Below are 21,094 nucleotides of genomic sequence, written 5' to 3' on the forward strand. Positions count from 1 at the left end.
ACTTGAATAGGATCTGGAATTGTCTAGCTAGGAATTAAGAGAACACAGGTAACACGAGCACATGAAGAGGCACGTTCATATTGGCTTAGTTCAAGACAAAATTTCATACCTGATGAAAAAGAGAATTGTTCATCAGTCCTTGCGTCCCTGGGATTGCACCAGTGTGTTTTGCATGAACATTGTTCACCGATGTCAATTTGGCAACTTTGTTTGATTTGCTGCTGCTGCTGCTGTTTATGCTGCTTGAACCAGGTGAGCACTTTCTTTTCTTTCCTATTAATTTGTCAAGGGAAGTATGCGAATGTGAAAAACTGCTGTGTGAATTGACAGTCAGCTCGCTGGACTGATGAACGAACGGCCCTAAGGAGAGCGTGGAGTCGCTGCTGTTCATCATCACACTCATTCTCTTTATCGATTCTGCAGGGCTTCCAGTCGGAGGACCCCTCCCTGATTGGTCATGTTTGAGGCTAACAGAGTTAGCTTTGCTAGTCATACAGTTGAGGCCAACACTGTGGGACGAAGCTGTCACCGATGGATGATAGGAGGTCCCAGAGTTTCCAGAGTTAACCACACAGTTTTTTCTAAAGGACTCTGTGGAATGAGAAGGTGCTAGCAGTGCGGAACTGTTTTTACGCTTCTTTCCTGAGCCGCCGCTGCTACTGACGCTGCCGGTACTGTTACAGGTGCCACTGCCAGCAGAAGATTCCTTAGGTTTAAAAGATTTGCTGGATTTCATTTTCTGAGGTTTGCTGGGCATAGGTGAAGGTACAGAGGAAAGCACTGGAGGTGTTGAAGGGGATGAAGACACTTGTCTTGATTGCATACTGCAGACAGGATCCACTGCACCCAGCGCGGCAGGATTGGCATTTAGTGTCGTTCCATGTGATGGTACCGATTTATTATTCAGAGACACACAGGAAGGAGATACCAACGCTGGCGATGACATAACCGTGGTGGGTAAAAGGAAACCTGCTGCACTGACACCATACTGTGAAGCAGGCATCGAGTTTGTCCGATGTGGTGCACGAACTGATGCCGTGTTACTAGATGCTGGAGGAATTTTCCTGCAGGTGAACAGAAAAACAAACAAAAACCTACGTAGCTACCATTCTTCGGAATAATACCCAGTCCAATAATGCTACATTACAGCGATTGTATCTTCAGGTTGATCAAGGCCACTAAAATATTCTGTTAAATTAATAGTTAATCGTTGCAAAAAATGTAAAGCATAGACTAGCAACCTTTGATCCAGTTGCTCTGAACACAAGACTACTGTACTTTAACTAGAATCACAGGCTTCATGTGTTTCTACAAATACTAAGAACAAGAACTCTTTCACTTCTACTCACTTCCACATCTGTGAATTAAGATGCTTCTCCAACATGAAGTCAAGTGCACATCGAATATGGTTCCACCGCTTGTCAAACACGTAATAACCTCTTCCAATTTGCCGACTACCAAATGTGCAAAACTGAAAAGACAGATTTTTTTATTGGTGTTTTCTACTTTCAGCAACAACTTTCTGAATAACGATGCACTTTAAATATTGGTAAATGAATATGCTTTTTGATGTCTAAATCAAAGATAAAAAATATAAATTAGAATTTTTATTTCTATGGTTTAACAACTGTTTTAAATTTTTGGCCTTGGTATATTGGGATCATCTTCTTTCCACCTGATACTTCCACACTTATGGCCAAAAGCACCAGTCAAATTTGAATCCCTCTGATTAAACAGCGAAGGACAGTAGTGTGTGTGTATAAAAACGTAATATATACTATGTAACATCTATTTCTGTAGAACTATGAACTATCTGCTCATAGTCTGTTTTAAAAAAAAAGGAGATAATATACAGGCTAGGCAATAAAGCTTGTGCTTTAGTTAGACTAACCAGCTTTTGTCAATATTTAAATATTAAAACACCACAATACTGGTAACCTTACTGGGACGACTGGCACCTTGAGTAAAAAAATGTGCGTATGCGTCAAAGTCCAATAACAAAATCTCATGAAAAAGGCACTGTTTACACGTCCTTATTCCAAAACCACAGACCTTTTGAGCAGTTACCAATTTTATCTTAAGTATTTTGGCATTTTGATTTCTTTCAGATCGGGAAAGTGAGGTCCAAAAACATTTCTTCAGCATATTTACTCTGCAACTACAGTTAAACCTTCACTCCTTACAAGGCAACAAAATAATTTTCTTAAAAACTAGAAAAAAAAAAAATAATCACACACCCAATAGAAAACCACCCTTAAAACCCTCAAGTAATCTCTTTACAGGTTCAGGGCCAGCGAGAGACCAAGGTTAGCTTTTAGTTAAAACGTACAGCGGCTGGTTGAGGATGATGACCTGAATAATGACAATCCAGTTTTTCAACAGGCTCTTCTTTTTCATCACATTCTCCCTCATCACTGGATAACCGAGATGCTGGCTCAGCTGCAGGCAAGGGAGGGTGCGGGGACTCGTGGACAGAAGGAGACTCGCTAGGGGCATTTCCACTGTGCTGGGCTGGACAGCCGGGAGGCCTGGGCAAGACAAGCAGTAAAGATGCTATTGAACTAAGTCCAGTTAAAAACTCCATGCTTAAATGCTTACTACTACTTACAGAGGGAAATCTACATTTACAGATTCCTGGTATTTTCCACAGTCTTGTAACATGTCTACCAAGAGGAAGGACAGGAGGTATGGTACCAGTAGAAAAGCAACATTGCCTAACCGCCGCTGAACTGCTTTCTTCGATGCGAGTCAGCTTTTGCTGTTCCAAACACCAAACCCTCCGTGCTACGAGCTACAGCTCAGTATGTAATTGCTAATTGCAGACAGACAGTCACCAGGCCTAGAGCAAAAAATACTGCCCCATCCAACAGATCCATATCGCTCTTTCAAAATCCACCTGATGAAGCTACCAGTATTAATTTCATAACATTGGACCCACAGATTTTCCTTACCTTGGAAGACTGGGGGGGTGAGGTTTGGGTTTATTAGGTAATAAAGGCTTTGATTCTGTAAGAGTAACTCCATGAGAATTTTGGTGCAGCTCCTGGGAAGTTTTAGTAGGTGAGGGATGTGGTTCCCTGAGAGGGGGCATCTGCTGATGATGATCTGAATGTCGAAGAAGTTCCTTTTCCCTGGTTTTGCTTTTGTGCTCGGCTAGTAACACATCAAATCGTTTTCTTCGACCCTGTACAGCCCTCCGCTGGGTTAAGGAATGTGTCTGCAAAGCCATGAATAAATCATTAATTCCAAGCTATTAGATTTGTGGAAATTAAACACTCAAAACACGTGTCCAGAGTTCTAGAATAGAGAAAATCATCCCACTCATGGTTTAGTACACAAATGGAAGAATGACTTCGAAAAGAAACTTTAAAATTGCTTGGTGGATGATAATATCCCTATCTGATATAAAATAACAGAACCCTGCAATTGAGTAAGAGGCTTCTTTCAAATTTCTTTTTAAAAGAGAAACTGCCAAAGAGTTGAATTGAAAGTCTTTGACATTGATATTTTAATTTCCAACATGGTATCTAAAAACATTTTGTTTACCCTAGTGCACAGCCAAAACCACTAAATACTTACTTTCACTTACGAAAATATTTAACACAATAATCTCTCCCAATAAAAGTCTGATTTTAAACATGAAAAAGATTTAAAAATACTTGCCTGCCTTCTATACACCAATATATTCCTTGAAAACTAATGTAACCAAATAGGTATTGAGGAATGCAAAAAAATACAGCAGAATCCACAGTCAGACAGAACTCAAAAGTCCTTTGAGTGTCCTGAATGCTACACACAGTAAAATGTATAATACATATATATGGCACAAATTCTAGGTAAAGTGAAATAGATGGAGGTTATTTTTCTGAATTGCAAAAGTCACACACAATACCTTTTTTCATATGGCACAAAAGGTTTGACTGAGTTCATTTTAGTAGGTAAAAATTTCTATCACATAATTTAGACACAAATAGCAATTCCAAAAAACATTTTATCAGTAGGTATAAGGAATTGCTAAGAAACATTTTTACTTTCTTTCTTACACTTCTGATTTGTCTAGTTCTCTTGTACAATCTTGAAGCTTTTCCCTCCTCTATTAGCAAAACAATTACCTCTCCCCTCTAAATCCAAAAGGGCAATGTGTTCAAGTTGAGTTCCTCTGGGTCACCGGTACCAGCTTCATTTACCTTTGTTCTGTAGGTAGTTTATTTACCAGATGCTTCCCCTACAGACAGTTTAGCAGCTTTGCAGGAAAGTGGCTAAATATTACACAGTTCCAGGGGATCTGGATTTTTAGTTCCTTGGATTTAAGTGATATCCCTCTGTCCCCAAGATTTTTGAGCCAGAGAACACATTTAATTTGACCAAAAGTTTTTACAGATTGTTTAATTTAGAGTTTGACCTCTAGGCATACTCAGTGGCTTTTACAGAAGACTCATTTCTGAGCTGGCTGTAGCCGCACATCGAGCAGCATGGGCATTTACACAAATACCTCCCAAGTATCATAGAATCATAGCGTGGTTTGGGTTGGGAGGGACCTTAAAGATCATCCAGTTCCAACCCCCCTGCTGTGGGCAGGGACACCTTCCGCTAGACCAGGCTGCTCAGAGCCCCGTCCAGCCTGGCCTTGAGCGCTGCCAGGGAGGGGGCACCCACAGCTTCTCTGGGCAAGCTGTTAGTAGTATCTGCTGCAGACCCTGCCAGGGGGAAAGGAGGGGGTATGAGAGGGGAGGAGCTTGATTTATTTAAATCCTGCATAAACAAATAATGCTTTTAATGCTTATGAGGCATTTTATAATTCTTGATCAATGACTCAAAGTTTATCCCTCAAAAAATAGAACATGCTGGCCACCTACTACCGACATGTGGAGTAACATAATCTGTCCCATGTCAACATTCATGTTTAAAGGGCTTGTACAAAAATATAAATCTCCAGGTTACTTTAGCAAATATGTTTTCTGAATAAATAATTAACTTCAAAAACAATTCCTTCTTGGTTCTGGGCAACAGGTTTTGAGAGATACCATTTACAGCAGTAATTACTGACAGCAAAAATTCGTAGTTTTCTGTTTTCTATCCTATTCCTTAGGAAATGGAATTAAAACTTTACATAATCTTATTCTGATTAAGATATCCTACCTTGCATGTCAAAGACCTAGTACAAGGTTTCCTGGTTTCCACATCAATGACACCACAGTATATATCAGGATCAAATTCTCTCTCTGTCAAAGGTATGCAGTATTGAAAAGTTATCAAAAGACATTTTTAAATACTAATATTTTCATTATAAAAATTAACCATATTGGAAACTTTTCACATGTAAACACAGGCAAATGTACAAAAATGCACAATAAAATTGTGCAAATAAACTTTTCTACACTCTTGGCAAGTTTATGGTGTGCTGAAATACAGATCTCAAGTCTACACACAGAATGGAGAAATTTACAGCTGAAAGGGACCCTAAAGGAGGAGCAGATCCTGCATGTTGGGATTAGAAGTCACCACCAACATGAACTGTGACAAACTAATGGTGGTTCTGTGTTGTTCATTTTGGTGTTAAGAATTTTTCTACCATTCTACTAACACTCAAAGTCATTGTCTTTAATAAGTGTAAAGAGCAGACTGGTTTTATATTATTGAGTTTGAGGTGCTAGTTGTTTCATTTTCTATGTACATTTGAACCTTCCATATAGACATCAGGAAAAAAAAACAACTTTAAAGACAACAGAAGAGCTTAATTTTAAGACTGTAAGAACTGACAGGCCTTTGAGGTCTACATGTTTTCTGAAAGCAACAGCTACATTTCAAGTTGACTGCGTCCTTTAAGAGTATGTCAAGTTATAATTTGAATTCTAATACACAAAACGTACCTAATTACAAGTTACAGTGTCATAAAAGCATTCAATTTACTTCTGAAACTTATGTCTATATATTCTATATTTGTATTTCTATAGATACACTACTAAGAGGAATACAACAAATAATAATTAAAAACCATTACCTGACAATCTTTTATGTAGAAATTTCCTATTATTTGTATTTTCTTCAGGTTTCTTTTCCAAAAATGGAGGCACAGAGAGAAGACCTTTACCATTCAGTATCTGTCCAGGGGAAGGCAAGGGTGGCTTTGGTATTGAGGGACAATTAAGGCCAGTCTTTATTGAGGAACTCACAGTAGTAGAACAAGTTGGACCAACAGCAGCTTTCAGTTGGGCACCATCTATCTTTGGATGAATCTTTTCCACTTTGACAGATGGAGTCATACTATTATTTATAAAAGCAAAGGGGCGAAAATTAAAAATAAGTCATAAATTATAAAAATACTTCAAATGTTATCACTCAACAATACTCTGATCTATTCACAATGCAAATGTAGACCTTCCTCCTTTATTCCCAGTTTTCTTATTCTTTTTTATGTTCACATTTTTTATGACGTACATAATCTCCTCTGTCCTCTTTTCTCCATTTCCTTGTAAGTATTTCAGAGAGTCATCAGGGACTTCAGAAACTGTTATCTGGATTCACAGACACAGCGTCATCACCAAAGCAACTGGAATGGGGCTGTTCTGGCCAGTGAGAAATGCCCCGTTCTGTGATAGTGAATTATATTATCACTCCTGCAATCTCACACGTGCAGGTTAAAAATAATCTGAATCAGAGCTAAAACTCCCTTATGATCAAAGTATGCAGATTAGATCAAAGAAATAAGAGCCCCTAGTAAAATGACCTTTATTTATAGTGACTTAAGATGCAGCTTTGCAAGAGTTCTTGTTCAACATAGTCATGAGTTTGAAGTGATTATCTCTTAAACGAAAAACCCTCTGCAACAAAAGGAAATTCTACTGATATAGCAGTGTCTATGCAAGTAATAACATCTAATTATTTGTCAAAACGCATACTCACAGTTTATCATGGGGAACTTTGCTATGTTGTACCGAATGCATTAACCTGTTGTTTCCGCTGATCTGCAGCTTGTCTTTGGGTGATTTCAACAACTTGGAATTTGATGATGATGCACTAGTACCTCCACTGGATGAACGATTGCTCCCACTTCCACTGCTACCTTTGTTTTTTGAAGGGAAAGATGAAATGAGGGAAAATACTGAAGAGGAGGGAGGAGTCAAAGGCGGCTTGCTGGAGGAGCTGTGTCTTCTTTCTGAAAAGGAGGAGAAAACGGCCTTTTAAGCTCCCATACAGAAACAATTCTTAGAAATACTTCATGCTGTCATTTACTCCATTGACATTTTTCCTTTACTGGCTTGGGAGGTTCCTTGCCATACACAGGGCACAGAGGATTCAAGCCCCACTGTAACCCATGAGGCTCCAACTCACCGCTGGTCCCCAGCCCATTACGGGAGTCTCTTTCAACTTTGGGAGCTATGTTCCTCAGCCACTAGAGCTTAGCTTTTAATAACCCTCCTCATTCTCTCTCCATCTTAAAGAACAAAAAAGAGAGAATCAGACCTGGGCCTCAGACACACAAAGTAGACAGACCCCTATCCTCAGGCTGAGCAAGCTTAAACACTGTATTTCCTCAAGGTATAACAATTATATGTAAGTAAGTCTCCTAATAGTCAAAATTATCTTGGAGCCAACATTTTAACTTTCATTTCATCACAACCTTTTGGTATGGTCTACTAGACCTTCAGTGTGGAATACCCTGAGAACAGCAGCTAAAATACTGACTTACACTTCTTTTTGGGGTGTTGGGTTGTTTTGGTTTGTTTTCCTATTATTTTTTTTTTTTTTCATAGTATGACTAGTTTAGGAATCCTTATATCAACGAACAACATCAAAAGGAGTAACAGATACTCTTCTATGAAAAAAAAGTAATACCTGAACATTTAAATTAAGAGTAGGTCAGGTTCCATCAATGAACGTGTTGGAAAAGAAACAATTTAATTAACATTAAACCATTAACATTAATATGTTGCTAACACCATTTCAGTTAAAATAGTGTATGTGATCCAGGTAGTCCTTTGGAGCAATGAAATCTCAGTCAGAAAACATCCGAGAGCTTCAGGGAGCACCCAGCTCTGGCTACACGGACACGTTAATCAACTGTTTGCTTGACTGACACTTGGACACCTGTGATTCCTCGATGATCTGTGTAATCAACACCTGCTCAAGAGACGTGGCTGGCAATTAAGTATACACAAACCACAGATCTAAGAGAGAAACAAGAATTAGCAGGTCCAGCCAGGGAGTGGAAAGGCACTTTTCTCCTCGGCAGCAGCAACATCTCTTTCTCAGCCAAGTACTGTTAAAGGTGCACCGACCGATCCCAGGAGCAGCCTACAGATTCTGACTGAAGTTTCCTTAAACCGTGAAAGCAGCAGGCTACTCGTGAAGTTACAACACCACAGCCAAGAGTGGAAGTCAAGTCCAGTTCAACCTGTACAGGAGGCTGCAATGCTCTGGAAAGTGTAAATTAATATATCAGCGTTCTGCGTGTATGACCTATTTCCCCCCCAGCGCTAAACACAGCAATCACATGCCACAGGCCATGGCCAGCCAGGACTCCACTCGCAGCTGGAAGCCGCCGAACAGGACCGCACCGACCCTGCACCAGTGTCGTCGGGCACATCACCCGCTGCGGGGCTCCTGCAGGCAGGGCTGTAACGGAGCGCGGCAGCAAGAACCCGAGGAAGCGAGCCAAGCCGCTCCAGCAGCGCGAGAGGAGGATGCAGCAGTCCAGCACCTGGCAAGCCAATTGCCCACAGAGGTGGGGAAGCAGCATTTTAACCACGTTCATTAGCTCAAGAAAAGAAATCAAATGAAAAAGCAAAGAGCTCAGACTAGGAAACTCCAGTCAAGAAATTATCTCTGAGACTGCACCAAGTGATGTGTGTTTCTCTGTTTAACCACCTAACAAACCTTCTGCAAAAGAGTCATCACTTCTTAATTAGTATTTACCAAAGAGCTCTGAGAGATCACGTGAAATGCCCAACAGAAATACATAACGAATGCTACTATTTATCACTCATCTCAAGAACAACTGCTTTAAAATTGTAGTATGTAGAACAACTAGTTGTCTGTGGTGTGCAAGATCATCTACGCTGTTTTCTAGAACCAGACACGATTGAAGAGTTCGTAAGTGAAGTATGTTAGCATATTTATGTTCTAGTAAACGGCTGTGCTTCTAAGATGACATACTGCTTATTGCCAAATGCCTTTTAATAGCAATGGCAAGAATCCTTGAGCAGCTCTGCTAAGTTACTATTTGAGGGCCATTAATTCAGCGATGCTACACCCTGAGAGATTACTCTGCAAGATAATGAGAAAAATTGCTCAATACTCTTCCACCTCCCATATATTTAGAAAATCCAAAGTCCAAGTTCTTGTCACAGTTACAAAAAATCTCTAATAATCCAGTGGATGACTAATGCAATCCTTGGGAGTTTGATTTTTTTTTTTTTTTTCTGAAGGAAGAGAGGTTGTTACTTCCTTGGGAGGAAACCTGGCAGATAAGGAGAGAAAGGGACGAGAATAAGACTGAGTACCTCCTTGCATCCCATCATTAGGAATAAAGTAGACAAAATATTATTCTCAGCTATTAACTGAAATCATGTGAATGCTTCTTTTCTGGCAACTTAACTGGTACTGTTCTCTTACTAAATTGAGATGTTGCTGATATAAAAAGAAAGTGTTTTAAACTGATGATAATCCAAAAAAATGACCTAAGAGAACTAAGGCTAATGGCTGATCACGCATCAAGATTACAGTCTACCTGTCAGGCTATGATTTGGAACACACACACACAAAAAAAACCACAACCCAAATCTGCTTTTTCTAGAATTTTGGGACAATTTCTGAAAGAGATATTGTAACATTGTAAGTCTGTGAAACCGTCAGTCACTCGTTCTGTATGCAACCACAACTGCTGTAGTTCATCAACAAAATGAGAAGGCTTTTCCAGCTGATTTTTCATGACCTGCCTAGACCTGTTTCGTGTTGACTTGTATACTAGTAGAGGTAGGGCTGCTACTAGGATTTGTTTATATTTAATGTTTCAGTCTTTTTATAAAATTCATGGTTTTAAGTGAATTCTGCTTAAGGTCTGTTTTGTAAACCATCTGAAAACTACTGAGGTCTTTTCTTATTGAAGAAAGCTAATACTGTATTTGAAACCAGACATGCTTTAAGCATGGCATACTTGATCTAATGAATGTATTTATTAACAGACTGACAGAGTCTTTTAACGGAAAAATTACTACACAAACTGTCACTGAATAATCAGGACCACCATGCTTATTATGCTAAGCATATTATAATGATAAATTCTACTAATCATCTGCCAATCTAATACAGATCCCATTTGCCATTAACTCTGACTCAGTCTGAAAACATCTAAAAATATAATTATCTCCAGGTGTTCAGTTTTCATATTTTAAAAGTTAGCACTCCCATTCCTTCCCTTCACATAACTCTTGAAAGAAAAACAATTTTTTTCATGTCATGATTGCTTTTAGAAGACATCAAAGTGGTATTGCAAATACAGCGCCTGTGGAACACGGGTCTAAACTCCTAAAATTTGGGAGGAGGATTTTTTTTGGGGGGTGAGGGGGTAGATGTTGTTGTTTGGTGTTTTGTTTACTTGTTTTATAAATATCAGAAAGATGCATGTTTTGGCTTTCGACAAAGAACCTCCAGTCTTCCTTGATCCCACAGCACTGGGTAGAATCTGACCTAAAACAAAAGCTGCATTCAACACTAAACCGTAACAAACAACCTGCTCCCTAAATACCTTTGCATTTATTTTATATATTTGTGGCCCTAAGGAGCAGGGCTGTACAGAGAGTTAGAAAGCTGTGAAAAGAGACAGCCCAGCAAAGACTGTCTCCGCTCAGTGACCAGGGTATCTGTTAACTATCAGTTTGGAAAAATACAGCGCCAGTTTGTGTGCTACTGGACTTATGGTTGAGCAAGAATTACATAGGCATACTGCCAATGCATACAGGACTTCCTGAGAAAATAGATATTGATAATTTAAATCTCTTCAAAGCTTTAATTGAAAGAAAAATTAAACAGTTTCACTTGGCCCTTAGTCTGGCTGCCAATTTTCTTGGGTTTTAAAAAAATAATCTTATTTTCCATTGTATAATTCCTCCTAAACGTGCATTAATTTCTGACAAAATGCAAGAAAGTAACCTGGAAGGCGAAGAACAAAAAAAGGGGAAAGAATAAAAAAGCTTCCCACCTTGTTTGGCTACTACTACTTATTCTTCCATCAATGGGTAAACAGTTTGACTTACTGTCCAACTGATTTATAACTTTATTTCCATATTAAAAGAAGATATCCTCTTATAGAGAAAACCCCCTCTTTTTCATAAAAAGCTCTTTCTTTGCTCTATGCTTAACAAACAAACAAAGAGCAACAATACACTTCAACGTTTTCAGAATGTTCCTCCCAGGTCTACACTTAGTTCCCAAAATCTAGGCAGTGTTTTGTGCTGTTCTCTCCGGGCACCAATTAATAGCTTTGGGCAGCAAATACAAGATGTACAGATCAAATTTCATAAGCTCATTTTTTCATATTGACTGCTCACATAAGTGCTGGGCAAAAGTCAAACTGACCTGTGTCAGTGCTGGCAGAGCCATCATTAGGAATGAAGCACAACCATTCCAATATACACAAGTTCAGATCAGTGACAAAGGCTGCAACTTCAGTTAACGCTCAGAAAGACAGTTTTAACATAGGTTAGCTTAGGTGTAAGAGTATCACTCAGACTACAGAATTACATGCGTATATTGTAACACAGCATAAAGGTATGTCTGAACATGAGGAAGAACTTCTTCCCTCTGAGGGTGACGGAGCCCTGGCACAGGCTGCCCAGGGAGGCTGTGGAGTCTCCTTCTCTGGAGATATTCAAGACCCGCCTGGACAAGGTCCTGTGCAGCCTGCTGTAGGTGACCCTGCTTCAGCAGCAGGGTTGGACTAGATGACCCACAGAGGTCCCTTCCAACCCCTACCATTCCATGATTCTGTGATTCTGTAACTAAATAATCATTATTTCATGTATGTGTCTCACCTTAGGTGCAAGTTTAGGTATAAGTGTGACAGGAGTACAGCGTAAAGCAAACTCATCTTTTTTTCCAGCATACTGAGCTACTGTTTGACTTGTCATCTGAGAAATTATTTAGTACAGCTGTATTAAAACAAACATCTTTTAAACAAACATCTTTTAATTAAGGATAAAATTTATTTTCTGTGAGTATGACTATTTCATTTCTAGAGTAATTGTGGAGAGCTAATGTACTTGATCTTCTAATTTCTCTGGAAGGATCAGATCCATGCCATGACAGGAGAGCAGAGACTGGGACACTGCCGTGGAAGGGCACCTCACCATAGCTCCAGATTTTACTCAGCAACCAACTACAGTCACTTTTGTGGCTCTGCCCCAAATGCCCGTGCTGGGCTCTGATCCACCATCAGTTTGACCGCAGCACGAAAAAGAAAAAAAAATTAGATCCATGAGGATTTCGCAGAGGAAACAAGCGCTCAGACAATCACGGGCATAGCAGGCAAACCACTCTCCCTTTGACGGCACCCTGGCAGCGTGCAGCTGCTTGGGAGCCATCCCCTGTGTGGGATCTCGCTCTGCTGCTCATTCACTTCTTGCTGCTTCATTATCCCGCTCTAATCGCCAGGCCTAGATATCAAGGACTCTGCCTTAATCTTCCACTGATGTCCCTTTAATCATCCCATCAGCTCTGTTTGCACTGTAAGTCCAGATGAGGTCACTCCATCTTCCACGGCGTGGTGTTTAAACTTACACTCTTAGCTGAACAGACAGCACCTAAACAAAGTTGTGTTTTTCATTCCAGCAAGAAAGTTACAGAAAAAAATATCTACGGAGCCCCAGCTATCAGTATGACAGACTGCCAAGGCCTGACTGGCACCAGTACAATCTGTCATGTCTCTAGAGAGAATTCTTCTTACTATTTCATAAAATACCATCGCTCTGCAACTGACAGCTGGTATTATTGCTTATCACCCAGTGTTAGCAAAACCACTAAGAGAATCTGACTGATAGTCCTGTAAGCTTACTGCGCTCCATTCACAGAAAAACACCACTTTAGCAGAAGAGAAGGAAAGAAAAGTATCATAATTTATATTGCAGCATACCAAATGCAAGTCAGGTTGGCGCACACATAAGCATCATCTCTCTCTATGTATTCACATCACTTACCACAATGGTCTTCCTTATCTTGACCAGAGTCCTTCAACATTACAAATGCACAGTAATAAGCACATACTAATTATCTAAGAAACAGGTTGATATAATATCTTTTATATAGACTGTGGCCAAGTTAGCAATATTGATGCAACCTTATGTCCTGCACTTCCTCACTTCAAAAATATTCAGCGCAACTGGAGTACAGAATGTTTCTATTGGTGCAGATACCATCACGTAAAGAGGCAGTTAAGTTTAATGGTAAAACTTCATTTAAAATGTCTCTTCTCAAAAATCTATTAAAATGCATACCTAGCCAATTTTGAAGAGTATGTTTTAAAACCCAGAGTTCACCTCCAGAACTCGATATGTTAACAGGTTTGCTTTGCCTAGCAAAGATTTAGAATGTGCTGGTTTATATACTCCTGCATTACACCTTCACCGCATATGTGCCTCAGCATTGGTCAAAGACAGTCCTACATTTACACTGAGACAGTTAATGGCCAAGAAGATAAAATCACCTTCTTCAGGGCAAAAAACAGAATTTAAGTTGAAGTCACATACTACAGAGCAAAACGTAACTACAGAGATCACTGGCTTTTAACATTCCCTTTAAAATGTTCTTTCACATTAAAGCAATTTGTGGAGGCTTCAAGCTCGCTAACTGCCATGAAACATTTCACTCTCCTACAAGGAGATCTTTCTCTCAGAAAATACTTTGTTGAAGCCAACAGACAAATAAAGCAAATGCATCAAGACCCTACTGCTGACTGGGTATGCTCCAATATTCTATGTCAGTTCCTAGGACGTTTTCACTTCTCAGACGAGGGCTGTATCACCACTAAGCTTTACATATCGTCTGTTCTCTGCATCTTTGTGTAATGGCAGCGCTGGTGCATTCACCTCCCGCTCGGCGGTCCAGCACTCGTTGTCAGAGTGGAGGTCCCACTACTCCAGGCACAAATTCCTGCACCATTCCTCTGTCAGTCACCTCCAAAACACACACTACAAGTTTCCCTAAAAAGCATATAAAATCTGGCTGTGCTTTAATTAGAGTGCACTGATTTTATAATTACAGAGAACAAATTATTTTCTTAAGATATGCTTTGGTTACAAATGCTCAATTTGGAAAAGCCACTGATCGTTTTGGATGATGCATTTACAACAGAGTTTCATGTAACTGACTTCCCATCAGTCCAGAAGCCCTGGACTGACAGATTTTAGCTCAACTTTCACTTTTGTTTGTTTCTAAAAGCAGGTTTACCAGAGCACTTAACATAGGAAACGCAAACAACGTTGGGAACTGGAAAACATCCTCTGAGCAGTATCCTGGTTTTTGTCTTCCCCAGCCTCACCGTGCCGCGTTAGGTGTGCCACTTCACCCTCTGAAGTTTCCCGACATCGAAATTTGAATATTTGCAAATTATTTACTCAACTCCCAAGAGGTGTTATGACTGTTAGCTAGTTAACCACATCCCTTTGAACACTCAGAATGCAAATATTAGCTATTATTATTATTTTGTTAGTTTCATTACAGTAGTTATGGAGAAGCACTGGCTACTTTTAAAACTCTAAAACCAATTACTCGACTTCTGATTTCTAAATACGTATGTTTGTAATTTTCCTAGAGATTTACTTTCAAGAACTGAAATCCACTCACAAGCGATCACTGCACAAAATACATTAGATAAAGTAGTGTGGAATTCTGCATAAGCCAGGTCACAGTTCCATTGCTGCTATTAAAGAAAAGAGAGGGAATAGTGGAAGATGATAATTTTCACTAGTGAGATTACGAATGCCAACATCAATACTCAGAAATCACATTTCAAAAAGGAGATGATCCTTAACTATAATTTAGGGTATTTAAATGATACTTTTCAAATGGTCCAGCTACAGCGCAGCGAGGCTGACGTTGTCTTCCTCTAACAGCACAACACTAGCTGGGCAGCAACGGCCATCTCCACCGCGAGTGACTGCTGCAGAACGGCCCCAGAGCCAGCACATCTCCCCGGGCCCCGAGACCACCGCCACAGAGAGGAGAGCCCGCAGCTGACTGCAAACAGATTTATTAACAATGTAGCAAAAAATAGCAACACTAAAATGTATTTAAATAAATAACTTTCACCTACATCCCTTTCTCCACTGCTGCCTCTCCACAACTCCCTGCACATTACTAAAACTAGTTTTTCAATTTTTCCATATTTGTTACTAACCCTTTCAAAACCCCTTGAATTCAGTACACGTGTAGTTCTGTAATCAACTGCCACAGGATTTAAGATTCCTCTTTAAAACACGGAGAGTTTGCCCCTGTGAGATGTAAAACAACCTCTGAAGCACCAACCAGCACGTACTACCGTCCCAAGCCTGCAGACAGGCTCGGGTTTTGCTCTGTCGTGCAGTGGCAAACTGGAATTAGGGATGCTCCCGTCAGGTTTGTGTTAGCTACTCACAGCCTCACGGAGAGCACTAACACTCTCAAGAGTAACGTGTGAAAACTGATCGAGGCAGGACATAAAATTACTCACAGAGCAGAAGGAAGCCCGGCAGCCCGACTGATGGGAAGCTCCGCTTCGTCCCCGTCCTCCTCCATGCCCCATTTCGCTCAGGTAGACCCAAACACGAGGGCTGTAACATCTCAAAAGTGCCTGGCATAATATCCAAGATCAAATTTCTGGTATACTTTCACAAGCAACTTGCCAAGAGGTGGGGGAAAGGACAGATTTCTCACCAGGGAACTAGCCCTGGGCCTTTCAGTCGGTAGCTGTCTTGTAAATCTCTCACACGCTGGAATATCAATATCGCAAAGTTATTACGGAAAGCCAGTAGTGCGTCTTAGCTGGTAATCGGGCCATGGAGAGATTATAACGTCCACACCATGAGCACTAATCTCCGTGTAGCCTGTTGACGACATGACAATACCGGCACTGCCTGATTAAAAAGCAGGTATTGAACAAACAATTTTTTGCTATTAAAAAACTGGTTATTTGGGGAAAAAAAATACTTTGGAGAAGTCGCAGTGGTAATCAATACAAGCAGCAAACAAAGGTAACTAGTACAGATCAGCATCGTACCAAGATGCAGTATGGGGCAGCTTCCTCAAAAATACAGCTGGAAAACTGTTGTCTCATACGCTTACCCTGAACAACACTAAAGAAAAGCTTCAGTTTTTCAAAACAAGCCTAAAGCAAATTAAAAATAAAAAACCTCCCATTATTCTAATGTTTCATAAAAAGATGTGTAAACAGAAGGTTAAAGAACTGCGTGTTGAAAGCATGGGAATAAAGAATTAAGGGAAAAAACACCACCTAATTTCTGATTTTCTCTCTCTCTGCCCATTTTTACCCACAAAACAGATTTACACCTTTAACACACCATGTTCTTCCCCTTCAGCATCAACAATATTCCTTACAAGCCCTTATCACATAACATTATGATATTGTGTAATGTATTCAGATGAGTTCACATATCCACATGCCTGTCTAGCTTTCATCTTGCTAATGCTTCTGCTCACGTCACAATCAGGAATTCTAATGTTTTCCCCCGTAGCTATTTCTTTACATGTAGCAAACTTCAATCGTCGTATGTTGACTGTTAGACTCAGCTCCGCTACAAAAAAAAGAAAAAAAGAGCTGACGTTGAAAACTTGCTTAAAAGCTTTAGTGACCCAAAATACAAAGGGGGTTATGAACTAACCGACAAAGTTCTGGAGACAGGTGTAAAAAAAAAAAAAAAAAGAAAATAGAACCTTGAAAGGGAAAGCTCTCCATATGAAAGCAATCAAGAAGAGTGAATTGAGCAGGAGAACAAGAGGAAATATCACAACTAGAGCAGCCCCTCCTCTCCCTCGATGTGTTACTGCTCACGGCGGGGCCGAGGAAACGCCGACTGATGGAGCTGAGAAGGAAGCTCCTGTCGCTGCCTCTGATGTCACCCGTCTCACACCTCCGTCGCCGCACACACGGCACCGACCACGCGCGCCCTACGGATGGGACAGCTTGTGTGCTTCCCTACAGCAAAGGGGACGAACGCGTTACCGAGCCTCTGTACCCAAGGGCAGTGCCCACTTGCAGGGAAACCTTGTGGAGAAATGAGAACGGCGTGAGGGGTCCGGGCTGGGCTTCTGCCTGTGCGAATAACACCCCATTTTCTGTCCAAGTCTCTAAATACAACAAATGCTGAAACTTCTTCAGGATGGAAAATGAAGATGGGAAGCAAACCTGTGGTAGGGCAAACTGCAATATTTTTAACAGATGTTTCGAGAGTTGAATAACTTCTCCAAATCTGAAATCTGTTGGAACATAAATCCTCAATCTGCAACATGAATGGAAAACAGAGAATACACATTTTGGTATCTTGTTTTAAATCAGAGCCTTATATTAGCTTACACTGACTTAAGGTTTTTAGGCATTGGTCGTGTTTGTATTATAAAAAAGGATCATTACAGCTTATTTAATTAACATTGGTCAATCACAATTGGCATGAAACAACTGTTTTCATCTTTAAAAACACTGACCATGTTAACTATACACTAATTAAAATTTTACAGCAGCATTAGCACAGCAAAGTCTCACAGAGATCACTAATATAGTCAAACGAGGGCACGAACCTACTGCGCTTGCACAATAATGCCTTTCAAATGAAAACACACCAGCCCTTTTCACATTTCACTTTGAAAGAGCCAAGCAATGCTGTAATTAGGATGTGCTAACTACAATGTTTGTGCAGGTTTAACCTTTTAAATAAAAACACAACTGCACTTGACACATCCAGGCTGTGTGTTTCCTATTTCCTCCAAAAGAGAGCCATAACAGCACAGACCATCCTGCCCACAGCCAGCCACCTGCAGAGCCCTAACGAGGAACGGATTTGCCCTCTGATTTATAAGTCACAGGGATGAGTACGCTCAGCAAAACAAGCTAAAACAAACACGCTCTTGATAGTTTCTTTCTCAACTGATACTTTGATTAACAGCCGCCAATTCATCTAGAGGCCTGACAGAATCGCAGTCGGCTGTCTAAGCTTTAATTGCTATTTTCTCCCTTCGCACCCTCCCCATCAGAGCTGTGGCTTCAGAGCGCTTTTTCCATGGGGAAACGCCTCGGGAGCAGAGGCTGCTGCCGGTGGCCCCCGGCCAGGTGCTGGTCCGGCTCTGGAGAACGGCGGCAGCTCCCAGCGCGGGCCGCGGCACGGCACCCAGCTCGTCGGGTTGCCCCCGCTCGCGGCGAACCGGCCGCCCGCCGGCGTTTGGAGCCGGGCCAGACGCTCCGGTGACATTTCAGAAGGGTTCGCGCAGGCAGCTTGCAGCGCTTAATCCCTCGCCGGGAGATTATCCACGTCGCTTGGCGAGCTCCGCCGAGGCCCCACTGCATCCGCAGGTAACGAACCGACCACACCGGGCCGCTCGCTGCCGGTGCCCGGGCTCCGGGCCGGCCTCAGCTCCACCTACCAGCCCGCTGCCCACAGACGTGGCGTCGGTGCCGGACAGATATGGCCACGGCAGAGCGGTGTGGATGGAGGCTGATCCGCTCTGTGATTCCTGCGGGAGCTGCCAGGCCCATGCCAGCGGCACTGGGACAGTTCCTCCGGCGAACGTTCTCGTCACCCGCTGCCCCGCGCTGGGACGGCTCCGCTGCGGCTGCATCCCACCGGGACACGGTCCCTGCCACCCCGGCACAGCACCGGGGAACACTCCTGGCGTGCTTCTCCAGCAGCAAAAATTCACCCCAGTATTTACTGTCCTGAACTTCCACACAGGCCTTGACATCCTAAATTTATGGACTCTGAAGTCTGAACACCAAGGTCTGATTTCCACCCAAAAGCAGTGCATGGATACTAAAATCTAATTTTTATCAAATTACTAATTTCTGGACCACTTCCTAAGTAATCACTTGCAAAAATGACAGTGTATCTGCTGAGAAAACAGAATAGCAAAAAAACATCTTGTGGCTTTTGCTCTTGTTTTAAATTACCACAATCAAAGCTGAAATTTCTGGTTGTTTCTCACTTACCGAATTACACACAAATTCATCAAATCACATTGTCACTAAAATATAAAGTTTGCCAAGAGGAAAGGCAGTTGGCCTGCAGAAACACCTTCGCGCACTGGTATCAGATTGTTAGCATATTACTTTCTTTGCATTAAGAAGGGTTAGAGAGAAGCAGGGAGCACTATTTCAGCAGATTGAGCTTTGTTTGGGTTGTTTTTTTTATTTTTTAAAGGAACACGCAGAAACCTGGAGACTACTGCTCCCACTAACAAGCTTAGAAATGAATACTAAACCCTAAACCACAAATACTAAACACTAACTTTCCCATGTCTGTGCACTCAGAATACGAGACAGCAACCAGTTCCTCTTTTTAATCTGAATTTCAAGAGAAGTTGACAGTTCATGTCACCTACCCAATAACTGTCAAGGACAACTCAGGAATACAAAGACATTTCCTTGGATTCTGTTGTTTTTAAAACACAACTCCTTCCATCGCTAAAATTAATACCAGAGGCATGCATGTTTATGGAGGATTTGTTTCTATTGTACACTCTTCTACTTGACACCCGTAATTAAAACCGGGTAAGTCTCCAACAGATTTTAGTGGTTCACAAAATTCTTGACTTTAAACTACCATGTGGGGAACCAGCACTGATGTATTTGTCTTCTCAAAAACTAGAATTTATCCTTCATTACTCTTTGATTTGGCCTACTCTCATTTTAGGACCAAGAGGGCACGTAACTTCTGTTTTGTTGCTTGTTCCACAAATAAACCGACCAAGATCAGGCAATTTAATTCCTATGTGGAACAACACAGAAAGCTGTCCTCCTTTTGAGTAAAGAGTGAGGACAAAGAACCCAACTGCTAAGACACCCCAGCAGCTGGGCGTCAAGGCAGGAGCTGGAATGGAAGGGAGAGGCATGACGGCACATTCATATGGGGCAACGGCCCACAGGAAGACACACAATGCCCGAGAGAATGCAACGGGACTTTGTGCTTGCTTGTGTTATAGCAGCAGCACATACGCCAACTGTCTCATTCTGTGTGTTTTTATTTACTATTTTCCAATGCCTAAAGGTTTCTAAGTAACTTCATACAGTAAATACTCATGGGGTTTCACCTTGAAACGGACTGATGCACGTGCCACAGTGAAATCACATGCTGCAAGCGTACTCTGACAAACGCAAAAGTAATTTTACTTAATGTAGTAAAAACAATCCGTTATGTAAGGCAATGAAATTATGAAGTTCTTATCCCAGTACTAAATATCGCAAGAGGTGCTAAGTTTTATTTTCTATCAACACTACCTCAAGTCATTAAAAAAAAAATCCCCCAAACACCAACAACATTCGATTGAATATAAACACTTGCATCATCAGTTAATAACCGAGATCAGAGGCCTAAAATTGGCTTTGCAGGCTGCGACCGTACTTTGTGCAGACGCATGCGCAAAGGGACGTACACCTGCACGCACCGCTCGCTGCCGGGGAAGGGGGATGAAGCGATGAGACTCCTGCCCGAACGCCAGCTCCGCGGGACAGCGCGGGCAGGGCAGCGGGAGAGAAGCAGCTCATGAGGCACCACTGCAGAGAACCTCACTTCCAGGTCTTTGCTGTTGCTACATCATCCAAGCAGGACAACCTGAATTGTGTTCAAGCATTGCAATGGTAGAAAGTTTGTTTCCTGCTACTCAAGATAACATAAAGAACCGCATCAAGCCCCTCCTTTCTTCGTTTCCTCTCTGAACACATGTAACATGAAAAGGTATTTATATCACGTGTGATGCTCACACTATGCACACACACAGAGTAACTCCCTAGTATGAACGAGCACTGCAAAAAGTTAAGAAATGCCAAAAAAAAAAGGAAAAAAAAAAAATCATTCTACAACCTGAAGTGTTCTACACATTTTGCACTGCCAAGAAAATT

At 41.3% G+C, this 21,094-nt stretch overlaps 1 protein-coding gene across 6 annotated transcripts in view; it reads right to left on the reverse strand.

The window, feature by feature from the left end:
- ATXN7 (ataxin 7) overlaps positions 1-21,094 on the reverse strand; it is a 90,054-nt gene that overhangs the window by 5,294 nt on the left and 63,666 nt on the right. For 5 of the 6 annotated variants that reach the window (XM_075432302.1, XM_075432301.1, XM_075432303.1 and 2 more), the window contains 7 exons: positions 6,904-7,156; positions 6,002-6,264; positions 5,140-5,222; positions 2,952-3,217; positions 2,330-2,528; positions 1,350-1,471; positions 110-1,064 (listed from right to left, as the gene is read on the reverse strand). In XM_075432302.1, coding sequence (XP_075288417.1) covers positions 110-1,064; positions 1,350-1,471; positions 2,330-2,528; positions 2,952-3,217; positions 5,140-5,222; positions 6,002-6,264; positions 6,904-7,156 — 2,141 coding nt within the window. Of the gene's footprint in view, positions 1-103; positions 1,065-1,349; positions 1,472-2,329; positions 2,529-2,951; positions 3,218-5,139; positions 5,223-6,001; positions 6,265-6,903; positions 7,157-21,094 lie in introns of those variants that run through there. The other variant, XM_075432305.1, reaches the window with a different exon arrangement.

This window comes from Opisthocomus hoazin, chromosome 11 (genome assembly GCF_030867145.1).
Source record: "Opisthocomus hoazin isolate bOpiHoa1 chromosome 11, bOpiHoa1.hap1, whole genome shotgun sequence".
NCBI lineage: Eukaryota > Metazoa > Chordata > Aves > Opisthocomiformes > Opisthocomidae > Opisthocomus > Opisthocomus hoazin.